General features: G+C 31.1%; 1 protein-coding gene across 1 annotated transcript; it reads left to right on the top strand.

Moving 5' to 3' along the window:
- The first annotated feature begins 211 nt into the window (after nucleotides 1-211).
- LOC118202749 (DNL-type zinc finger protein-like) lies at nucleotides 212-10,787 on the top strand. The gene is made up of 2 exons (XM_035374944.2): nucleotides 212-623; nucleotides 10,518-10,787. Exons 1-2 carry the CDS (start codon nucleotides 244-246, stop codon nucleotides 10,648-10,650), a joined length of 513 nt encoding a protein of 170 aa, XP_035230835.1. The 5' UTR covers nucleotides 212-243; the 3' UTR covers nucleotides 10,651-10,787.
- The last annotated feature ends 1,867 nt before the right edge of the window (nucleotides 10,788-12,654 follow it).

Genomic DNA, 12,654 nt, shown 5'->3' with positions numbered 1-12,654 from the left:
AATATAATCAATTAATCAATACTGTTTAGGAAATAAATTATTATTAACTAACTTTGCAGCAATTGCGCAAGTAATAATAACTTGTATTCGCACTAAATGGATTTAAGATCATACAACATTATATATATATATATATATATATATATATATTTAAAATATCTATTAGATTAAGTAAAGTCGAATGGCAACACCCTATGGAGTGATGAAATAATGTTTTGTTTACTGGCGCGATCCTTGGGCGCGATGAACGTGGCGAAGAGAAGGCTATTCTCCAGTAAGAGTATTAGAATAATATTGACATCAGACTTTTCAAAGCTTGCAGCAAATCGTACTAAGATTTTTTATAACCCTGTGAGAAATATAACTTTGCCAACAGTTCGTATTTATTCAAATACTGCTTATGAACATACTAAGGAACATATAACTAAGAGTGATACGATCGGAAAGATACAGCCAAAATTATTTTTAGCATTTACTTGTAAAATATGTAAATCTAGAATTGAAAAACATATTTCGAAAATAGCTTATACAAAAGGTGTTGTTATTGTCACATGTGACGGATGTCAGGAAAATCATTTGATCGCAGACAACTTGGGTTGGTTTCCGAATTTGAAATCTATGAGGTAATACTAAATAAGTGCATGTATATTTGAATATTTCCATCTGAAAAAAAGTTTGTTAATTTATAAGTGTATTCTGCGTTAACATCTAGTTAAAGATAAAGATATTGCTAAACATTTTCATTTTATTAGCAACCTGAATTTTTCCAGCTTAGAACCCCCCTTTTTTTTAATGTAGCTAAGGCACTTTAACATGAACTCTTTTGGGGATACAGAAAATGTGGTACTTGAATATTAGCAGCATTTTCTAAAACACTGCCAGCAGTCTGTTAGTGCATTTTGGTTGAGGTTGCCTGGTTGAAAGAAGTATAGCATTTTGTTTTAGGTAATTTAAGAGTCTATTGTACCATGCTATAGAATGAATATATGGATGATTTTTTTATTCATGTATATATATATATATATATTACTAAATCAAAATATATTGTTTACAGTATAGTTGAATGATACTATTATAAGTTTAAATGATTTGATAATTTTACATTCTAAAGGTAATGATGTATTAGTGGTACTTGGATAAGAAAACAACAAACTAGCAACAATAAATTTCACATCACACTACTTAAAGATTGATTTGTTATATATTGTTGGCTATATAAGCAGGGAATGAAAAAATTAATGTAAATAATGTTGTTAAATCAAGATGTATGAGAAATTTTGCAACTCTGAAAAAGGATGAATAATGCTTCAGGAATAGTTGAAATACTGTTTGTAATTTTATTCTCTTGTTTTTGTAAAAATCTAAAATTTACTTTTACATAGTATGTTAATTGTTAGTTTACACTTAGTATGTTCAATATTTTTGTTTGATACTGAAATTAATATAAGCATTTTAATATAATATTTGATGATCTTGATTAGACTAGAACAGGGTTTCTCAACTTATTTGCCCCATGTACCTTTCTTTCTCATTGTTGCTAGAATATCATCCCCCTTTACAAAACTTGAAAATTACATTTATATTTATTTAAATTTAGATTAGTTTTTAATCAAGGAAAAGTATAAAAGTATTAATAAAATCCAATGTGAAATAAAGTAGTTTTTATAGTAATAAAATGAAACTAAATATTTAGCAGATAAAATAAAAGGCTGACCGCATTCCCCTATAATTATTTATGTCAGTGGTTATTTATGTTCTCAGAAATGCTGATTTCCTCTAGGGATGGCCATCTACAGGAGAAAGGTAGCATGAAAGAATTTACTATACATTTCCATATCTAAGCTGCTAACTCTCACACTGAAAATTAAATAGTGTAGTTTATGCCATTTGGAACTAGCTGTTCAATTATGATGAGAGACTATTTTAGTGTTTAATTAAAAGTCCTATAAGGTTTTGTCAAAAGCATGCATTTTAACCCTTTGACGCAAGCTATATTATTTTTATAATTTTTTAACTAAAAACTCTAGAAATTTAATATTATGATCCTAGAAACAAGTAATAATATATAAATTTTAAAAAAAAAAATCTATGCTTGCCCAGTGTTCTGTGGGTGGTAGTCGCACTGTGAAATTAGGACTTTGAAACTTACTGAGGTAGTTGGGGGGGGGGGCTTACCTTTTTCCGTGCACGTTTCCAATAAATGACAAAATTTATTTATTTTAAAAAATATATGTAAGAATTGCATTATGTGTAAATTTTTTACAGTATTTTACAAAGTAAATTGTCAGAAAAAATTAAAAAATAAACATTTATGCAATTTTTCTATAGCAGTGAAAATATAAGTACCTACATAATGAGGACGTTCGGATAAATGGTTAAAAAGACTCAGTAAAGTAAGGGGGAAAAACTTCAGTGTTTTTTTATTATTATTTATTTATTTTTTATTTCAAAGAAAAAATTTTTTGGTGACATTGTTCAAAGCATGTTTTTGTCGTTTTGGTACATGCATAGACCCACATTGCACATGCACATTTCGCATATGTATCTTGGATAAATCTTTGGATTATGGTAACTTGGCGATTTTTTTGGTGACCAACCCTGCTACAGCAACCTGCTAGTGTTTTTTTTTTTTTTTTTTTTTTTTTTGTACGCCATTTTGTTTTTACAAAGTAAAGGTTTTTTTTTTTTTTTTACTCAACAATTTTTCCAACAATCTGCTAACCGAATTACGCTTATGCTACAACTTTTATGGAACAAAAGTGCTTAATCATACGAAGATTAGGTGCGAAATTGTTTCTAAGTGCTTATTAGCTAAAATCACGATCGGAGTTTTCCAGAAAGTAGTGGAACAAACGAACGTGCACAGAAATTTGTTTTTAACAGGGCAAATTTATACATGAAACATGTAAATAATTTTTCTCATAAATTAGAAAAATTTGCACAAAAATGCAGGAAAATTTTGTGAATCTTAATCTGTGATTGGAACTCTGTACTTCTCAGATTATTGCTAAAGTTCTAGCTAGTAACCTTTATCGCCTTACCAAAATGTCGCCAAATTATCTGTTACCATATTCCAAAGATTAGCCGTATCTTGTTCTGTAAGGTTTCTTCCTTGTGCTACAAAATGTACACTTCCTGCAACTAAATTTCACTGGTATATGTCCAGCATTATTTAGTTACTTTTCATCTGGCACATGAAATTTGTGGTTTTTTTATGTTAATGGGGGGAGGGGGCTTGGTCTTTTTGGCTTTTTGTCCCAAAATATTTAGAAAATATTTTTACTTTAAATAAAACTTTTACATGATTTCTATTTCTAATAACAGCAAAGTCTTTACATTAAATTTAAACCACACCAAATAATTTATAAAATCACAATACTAGCTTGGGTAGCAAGTGTGTTGAAGTCAGAGAAAAATCTCTGGGAAAGAAAGGCCTTTTCACTGGGCAAATGTATGTATTGTTTAGTAATAAAATAACTCTGTGGTTTCAAAGCCCTTTATCTATATCTGGGTAAAAATAAACATTCCTATTTGAAAAGCAACCAAACAACCATTGTGAAGAGCAGTGGTTTCAAGGCGCAACCACCGAACCTCTAGAGGATTGTGACACAATGGTCTAGTGGATCAATGGTCGCACCCTGAAACCACAAAGCAAATGCCATAAATATAGATATGTTTTTTTATATATGCAGTTTAATTATTGCAGTTTTTTATTGTTTACGATAGAAATCATGATGTGAGATGAATAACTTTTGAAATTTAAAGTTGTTTATATTAATAAAAAGAAGTTTGTGGTGATGGCGATAAGGAACGCGCCTTGCGCCCTGTGACAACCCTAGAGGAGAATTTTCTTACGAGTAGAGAGCAGAGCGAAACAGGCCGGCTGTCGGGGAAATAGTGATTCCTATCATATTGTTACCGCCAATCCTCGCATTCCATATCACAGATTATGTTCTTACAGCATTAATATAAATATTAACAAGACATAGTGCACAATAAAAATTAAGCTTTATTTCGGAACTTCGCGCACACTCTCCGACAGCCGGCCTGTTTCGCTCTGCTCAAAGGAACTGGGGGGAAACTCTGTGATGATGGCGATTAGGAACGCACCTTGAACCCTCCAATAAGTGTGGCAACCCTAGAGGAGAAGTTTCTTACGAGTAGCGAGCAGAGCAAAACAGGCCGGCTGTCGGGGAGTGTGTGCAAAGTTCCGAAATAAAGCTTAATCTTTATTGTGCACTATGTCTTGTTAATATTTATATTAATGCTGTAAGAACATAATCTGTGATATGGAATGCCAGGATTGGCGATAACAATATGATAAGAATAAGTTATTTTGTCAAATGGAAAACAAATTTTAAAAGGCATCCAATTTGAAGTACTAAGACTTAAAACATGTATGATTCTGCAGTCATTTTGTGTTATTTAGAGGTAAAAGGTCAGTAATCAATTGATTTTCACTTAAAATTTTCGGAAAGAAGAGAAAAAAATTCAAAAATTGTAGTTTCATGATATTTTAATATGGGAATCTAATGAAAAGGAACATGAGCTACGACTTTAAAAAGTACTCCAGAGAGCACAAGAAAATAATTTGAAGTTCAATAAGGCTAAATGTAAAATAATAGTTAATCATGTGAATTATATAGGGCATGAAAAGTGAAAGTTATAAGTGAAAATGGACTAAAACCTGATTTTTCTAAAGTGGAAGCTGTTGTTAAAATGCCAGAACCTACAGATGTGCCAAAAGATTTTTGGTATTAATTATTTAGCCAAATTTATTTCTAACTTAACTACTATTACTGCCCCATTAAGACAATTACTTGATAAAAATGTTCTCTGGCAGTGAACTGAAAACATCAAAAAGCTTTCGAAACACTTAAAGAATTGGTTTGAAAAGCACCCGTATTAAAATTCTATCATGTTAATAAGGATGTAACTCTTTTAGTAGATGCAAGTTCTGAAGGATTAGGTGCTGTTTTACTACAAGAAAAGCAACCAATTGCTTATGCTTCCAGAGCTCTAACGAAAAGTCAGAAAAATTATGCTCAGATAGAAAGAGCTATTACTTTTGGATGATCCATATTTCATCAATATATATATGGCAAGTGTATTACAATTGAAACTGATCATCGACAATTAGAAAGCATAACTAAGAAACCTCTTTTTAAAGCACCACAGCGATTGCAAAGAATGCTGTTAAATTTACGAAAATATAATCTAGATGTACCATACAAAAAAGATAAAGACTTATTAATAGCAGACACTTTGAGTAGAGCATATTTGAATACAACAAATGAAGATACAGAAATTTATATGCTGATTCCAGCATCTGATGACAAAATTTATGAACTGAAGAAAGAAAGTGAATAGGATGCTACACTGCAGTGCATAAAGAAATAATTCTGAGAGGTTGGCTAGAAAAGAAACATCAGGCGGAACCTCAAGTCAAAGTATTTTGGGACAATAGAGATGAGTTGACAATGGAAAATGACTTATTTTTCAGAGGATGAAGGGTCTATACAAAAAGAGATGTTAAATTTAATTCATGAGGGTCATTTTGGTATAGAAAAATGTAAGAAAAGAGCTAGAGATGTTTTGTTTTGGCCACTTATGAACAAACAAGTAGAAGATAAAATTTCAAAATGTCTTATATGTAATGAATACCAGAATAAAAACATAAGAGAGCCTATGATACCACATGAAGTTCCCAATTTACCTTGGTATAAAGTTGCAACAGATTTATTTGAGATTAACAAAGATGTATACTTATTAATTGTATACTATTCCAACTTTTTTGAAGTCTCCAAACTACCAGATATTCGAAGTCAGACAGTGATCAGTTACATGAAATCTCATTTTGCAAGATATGATATACCATTGATAGTGATATCTAATAATGGACCTCAGTTTGCAAGTAAAGAATTTGCAAAGAAATACCAATTTAAACATATAACAAGCAGTCCATACCATCCACAGTCGAACAGATTAGCAGAGCGTTCAGTACAAACAGTGAAGAAATTGTTAAAAAAAGCTCAAGCAGATCATGCTGATCCTTATTTAGCAATGTTAGCTCATAGGAACACTCCAACTAATGAGATATTGGGATCACCAGCTCAGCGACTTATGAGTACAAGAACAAGAACAATTCTTCCTACATCCAAAGAATTGCTAAAACATAAAGTTATGAAAAACGTAAAAGAATAAAATCAATCAAGAAAGAACTAAGCAGAAGTCATATTATAATCGTCATACATACCATCGCTAAGCAAAGGAGATTGTGTTAGGGTATATCAAGATAATCGCTGGAAACCAGCAGTTGTAGAAGTATATAAGACACCTAGATCATATATACTGAGATCAGGTGAATCAGTATTGAGAAGAAATAGAAAAGACATCAGAGAGAACAGTTCTGCTCAGCTGTTGAAGAGATTATCAGAGGAACAGAACAAGGAGCTAATGCACAGAAAACAGATGTAAAAGGATATGATTCCAGATACAGTCAACAGTCGTTAATTCGGACACCCATAATCCGGAATGATCTATAATCCGGACCTCAAAGCTAAAATCTTTCTGCGCATGCGCACAGGGGTTTAGGCGTACGCGCAAGACCTTTACGACTGCGCGTATGCGTCTGTGCAAGCACAGAATATGTTTTTGTGTGCACGTTTAATGTATAACGAACGGTATAAGCTAAAATTATCTAATTATCTATTTCAATTAATGTTGATGATTGCGTTGTTTCTCAATCTTCGAATTGGATCCGGCTTATTATTTTTTGCAGACTGTAAGAGCAATTTTATAAAAGTAAGCTTGAACTTTCGATTATGTCAAATAGAATTTCCGATGCTGAAGCTCCCAAAGGATCTAGAAAACGAAAGTATATTTTGATGTCCATCAAACAAAAAACGAATTGCTACAAAAAATGGATAAAGGCATATCCTTTGTTTATCTAACCGTTCCGAAATCTGTTTATCAATTTCGCGCTGCTCTGCGGGGGGGGGGGGGGACGTCGCGTTGCGCAATGAACTGAAAGTTGATCTGTCAGCACTATCGTTATCTTCAGAGCAGATGTTTTTATTTTATTCGGCTTATAATTCCTTACTAAATGTAGTATTTAATCTCGATGTACTCCGTCTTTGATATGATTTAAATCAAATTCCTCGTCATTATAAATATCACGAATACAAATCAAATAGTTTTCTGATTGCAATTTTCTAATTTCGGCTATGCGTAAGGTATGCTTTACGCATGCACGCATTGAAAGAAATGTTTAATAAAGTAAACAAATAAATATTAAGCTTCTTTTTTTGAAATTTTGATACCCTTTAGATCATAATTGCTCATTATTTTATAAATTACGGTTTCATATTTTTAATTTTATAATTTCTGCATGCCATCTTACCAGATTTAAACTGATGATCTATAATCCGGAATTGCCGAAGTCCGGATTAGAGACTTTTGACTGTATTCTCAAGGGCAAAGGTTAGAAGAACAACTACCAAATTCTGCTAACTCAGAAACAAGGGGTGGTGAGCAAAGAACTAGAAGTGGGAGAGTGATTAGAAAGCCGGCCAGGTATTTGGACTGTAAAAAAAAACTTTTGAACTCTTGAAAAAATGGAAGATGTAATATTTAATAATTTGTAAATGGCAACATTTAATATTTAGTAACTTGTAATTGGCAACACTTTGGATACAGATATGAAAATATAACTATGCTGGTATTGCAGTTCTCTGTAATATAATACATTCTATGATTATAAATACAGTCAAAAGTCGTTAATCCGGACTTTTCGGGACTTCAGCGATTCCGGATTATAGATCATCAGTTTAAATCTCGTAAGATGGCATGCAGAAATTCTAAAATTAAAAATATGAAACCTTAATTTATGAAATAAAGAACAATTATAATCTAAAGGGTATCAAAATTTACAAAAAAAAAGCTTAATATTTATTTGTTTACTTTATTAAACATTTCTTTCAATGTAAGTTGTTTAAGTTGCTTCGTTTCATGTGATAAATACTTTCTCTTTAATTTTATTAAACAGACATAATTTCTTGTTCAGTTACAAAGTTTCGCTGTTCAAGTCCCGTTAATTGTTGTGCCGAGAATACCGACTAACTTGTCAATCGAAATTTTTTCGTTTTCACTAACCTCTCTGTCACATTCTTCATGTCTTTATCCATTTTTCGCAGCAATTCCATTTTTTGTTTGATGGACATCGAAACATACTTTCGTTTTGTATGATCCTTTGGGAGCTCCAGAATCGGAAATTCTATTTGACATAATCGAAAGTTCACGTTTACTTTTATAAAATTGCTCTTACAGTCTGCAAAAAATAATAATCCAGATCCAATTCGAAGATTAAGGAACAACGCAATCATCAACATTAACAGAAATAGATAATTACATAATTTTAGATTATGCCGTCCGTTATACATAAAACGCACACGCGAAAACGTATTCTGCGCTTGCGCACACGCATATGCGCAGTGGTAAAAGGTCTTACGCGTACGCATAAACACCTATGCGCATGTGTCAATGCAGCGCATGCGCAGAAAGTTTTTAGCTTTGAGGTCCGGATTATAGATCATTCCGGATTATGGGTGTCCGAATTAACGACTTTTGACTGTAAATAGTTCATAAAAACTAAAAGTGTGCTCTCATTATTCTATATTAGGCTTGAAGTATCCTTTCAATAAAACTTATATTCCTACCCAATTTCCTATTTGATATTTATAATTTATTATACAGTAGAATATTCTAAATGTTAAAATATGGAAAAGTTTGTTGGGTTTAATTATCCGGTGCGCACGGGATTTGGCGACTTTATGATGAGCAGTAAAAACGACATAGTAGATGAGTAGTAAACGGGTCATTCAAAGAATATACTATATAGTTATACATAGTATAAAGTGATGGTATATAGTGTATAATATATACATAGACGTTCTTTGGGACATTTTTGGTGTTGGCGATAATTTTCAAAATCGTACCAATGCTGCACCTTATACTAGGATTTTACCTTTCGTTGCAATATATATACTTTCATAGGTACTACTTTGGTAGATGGTTGCACGGATTTTTGGCGATTTACATTGGCGCAATTGTTGACGCGGTTTTTAGTCATCAGCCATCTTGAAAAATGCTGTTTTTACGTATTTTACGCATATAGTAAAGTATTCGAAACTTTAAAAAAATAAATATCGTTAAAAATAATGAATCAATTTTTTGTTAAAAACGTTGTTTTTTAAGATGGCTGGCAAATGTAAATAAATACATTTACTAAGAGTATAAAATGGTAAAAAGTAAGGTTTAATTATTACTTTCAGATAATAGAATAAAAACACCGCTATGAAAACATTGCGCCAACATTTAATTGGATTAAAATATTACTTAAATTGAATATCAAATTAAAAACATCATACTAACATTTAAAAGAATTAAAATATTACTTAAATACTTTAAAATAAGTTTTATAGGATTTAATTATTTAACATTAAAACATATGTGGCAATAAATATCTCAGGAATTTTTGAAAACATTCTATTAATTTTTTAATAAAAATTGAAGTATACAATTATAAAGTAAAAGAAAATTATGTACTTGCATTTTTTTAAAGTATTTTACCTGTCATATATTAATAAATACACACACACACACAAAAAAAAAAAGGGGGGGTCTTCTAACGATCTTTATCTGTGATTTACCTCTCTCGCATTTCATTGAAGAAGCAATTAGCGAGGTTTTCTCCAAAAATTTTAAATAAATTTCGTCTGACGCTATTAACAATTTATAAATAAATCTTTCATTAGGAAAGACAGATTGGCCAAAATAAGGTCTCAAAGGGCAATTTTTTTATTCCGATACCAATAATGCTTGGTAATTATCAATAACAACATTCATCATTGAAACGGACGAGGAATTCGAAGAGATCAATAATAAAATTTTAAAATGGCGCGGTAATGCACAAATATTCAGTGACCAATCAGGGAGCTGATTACCTCACTCATAGAATTAAAATTATTTAAATAATCATTCATAATAAAATCATTTTTTAAACAAATGCAAAATTAAATTGTATTTTAATATTTAACAGCCATAAATAATGTTTAAAACATTAAATTTATAGATATTAATAAAGCCAATTACTTTTTAAGCAAGGTGACGTCATTGATTACATCATCCACAACATAAAATTATATAAAATATTATTAACAACAAAATTTGTATTTCAAATAAAAATGCAAAATTAAATTGATTTTTAATATTTAGAAGCCATAAATAATATTTAAAACATGGAATTTATGCATAATAAAGCGCATTATTTTTTTAAAATAAAATGACAACAAAGTATCGGTTACCATAAATAACTTATCCAGCGGGTTTACCATAAGTCATATTACTCGCCAAAAATCCGTGTAACCGTCCACCAAAGTAGCACCCTTTCATATTTGATATATATTAAAATGTATATACAAACTTCTGAGAATTTACAAGGCATTTATTTATTTCAGAAATATTGAAGAAATAATGGCTGCTAAAGGTGAAGTTGAGAAGAAATCAGTAGATGGTCTTCAGATTCAAGAAACATCACCTGAAAATGACATTCATCTGACAGATAAAGTAATAAAAGAAAAAGAAAATTAAATATTATGTGTTTTAATAGATTGAGTATAATTTATCTGAATGCACAAATTTATGAGTTCATCAGCTGTCAGTATATTATTTATTTCTACTATTTGTTAACTACTGCTAAACAATAAATCCTTCTTTGTGACTTTTGACATTTTTATGATTGAATTTAAACATTTTTTTCCTGGGCATTTAACAATTATGCTATTAATAATGCTCAAATTTTTCAGTTCACTATCTATATATAATTTGCTCTGTTATATATTTATGTAATTTAAAGATTATAAAAATGAATTTTATATGACTAACGAAAAATACAAAATATTGAAACAGTAACATGATGTACACAAATAAAAGATGAGGTGGCCAAGATGCAGGTAGTTAGAATTTACATTAAACGCTATAGAACAAAGTTAAACTACTAGTAATGAAAGTATTCTCAAGTTCATGTTGTTCTCAACGTTGCCAGACTGAGTGATTTTTTGCAGATTTGCTACTTTTGACAAACCTGTGCAAGTAAAATTTTAGTGTAAATAATTTTGTGACTTTAAAGGCCTTTTTTAGTATATTGTGAAACATTCATATTTTTAAATGTATCTATTAAAATTAATTTTTAAAAAAGTTTATTTAGGCTTAAATAGAAGTTGCCATTTGGCAAATCTGAGATCATAGAGCAGGTGCAAACAGTTTTTACGTGTTTGATTGATTGCTTTGTTTAATATTTTGATGGTAGGTGTGCAAAATTTGTTTGATTGTAGCTGCTGTGTTAACTCTTTTGCATCGAAGTTACCCAACATACCAACCATTCAGACAGCAGGTTGCCTGAATTGTTTTTTAACTTGTGCTTTCCCCCCATCACGTTATTGCATTGCTTTCGAGAGTTGTTAAATGACATGCCAATCATTCCCTTGAAGCAACTAAAAGTATTTCTGTTATTTTATTGCATCTTCTTTTCCCTTTGTTTTCTGTCAGTGTTTAGCTATTGATGCCCGAAGTTGTAATCCTGCACACTTAAATAGATTATTGTTAGCGCTGTACCATTCTACTTGTTCATGGGGGAAGGAAAACCGTTTCAAAGAGAAATTCATACACACGGGCATTTTCGAAGTTTGAAGAAAACAAATTTGGTCCTTCGTTTATGTGAAACAGTTAATGAAGTGTGATCTATGAATTGGGAATGATTGGCATGTCATTTAACAACTCTCGAAAGCAATGCAGTAACGTGATGGGGGGAAAGCACAAGTTAAAAAACAATTTAGGCAACCTGCTGTCTGAATGGTTGGTATGTTGGGTAACTTCAATGCAAAAGAGTTAACACAGCAGCTACGATCAAACAAATTTTGCACACCTACCATCAAAATATTAAACAAAGCAATCAATCAAACACGTAAAAACTGTTTGCACCTGCTCTATGATCTCATATTTTCCAAATGGCAACTTCTATTTAAGCCTAAATAAACTTTTTTTAAAAATTAATTTTAATAGATACATTTGAAAGGGATTTCAACCCTTTGTCAAATAGCACTTCAATAACTTTCTTATAAATAAATTTAATGACTTTTTAAAAATGGAATTTTCCAGCTGCTGAAGGAATGGAAAAAGTCATAAAACAAAATGGTACTATCTGATTCTATGACATTTGTATGTGTGTGTGTGCTTTTGTGCTGCTTCAAGAGCAATCAAGGATATGGTCACTATCAAATGTTAGTTACAGCAAGATGTGTGCAGATGTGCTACATTGTAGGGTACATAATATGAAACAGCTGCCTCTTTTGCAAGACTGGAATGATGCTCTTTCTTAAAAATGCCGCATAATATTTGACTGTAATAGAAATGATTTGATTCTGGAACTTCCTTAAAGAAAAAAAGGCCATGTAATGAATGATACTGTGAACCTATACCACACCATCATCTTTATCTGACATAAGAATGTTTCTGCAATCGTGTGTAGGTATTCAGTCACCAAGATGCAGAAGTTGAGTGCCTTTACCTTCTATTATGCAAAAAGTGCATCTCATC

This window comes from Stegodyphus dumicola, chromosome 10 (genome assembly GCF_044657685.1).
Source record: "Stegodyphus dumicola isolate Sdum_Otavi_A_Nest chromosome 10, ASM4465768v1".
Classification (NCBI taxonomy): domain Eukaryota; kingdom Metazoa; phylum Arthropoda; class Arachnida; order Araneae; family Eresidae; genus Stegodyphus; species Stegodyphus dumicola.
Note: the sequence above shows the minus strand (reverse complement) of the source record. Positions and strands in the feature narration are given on the sequence as shown.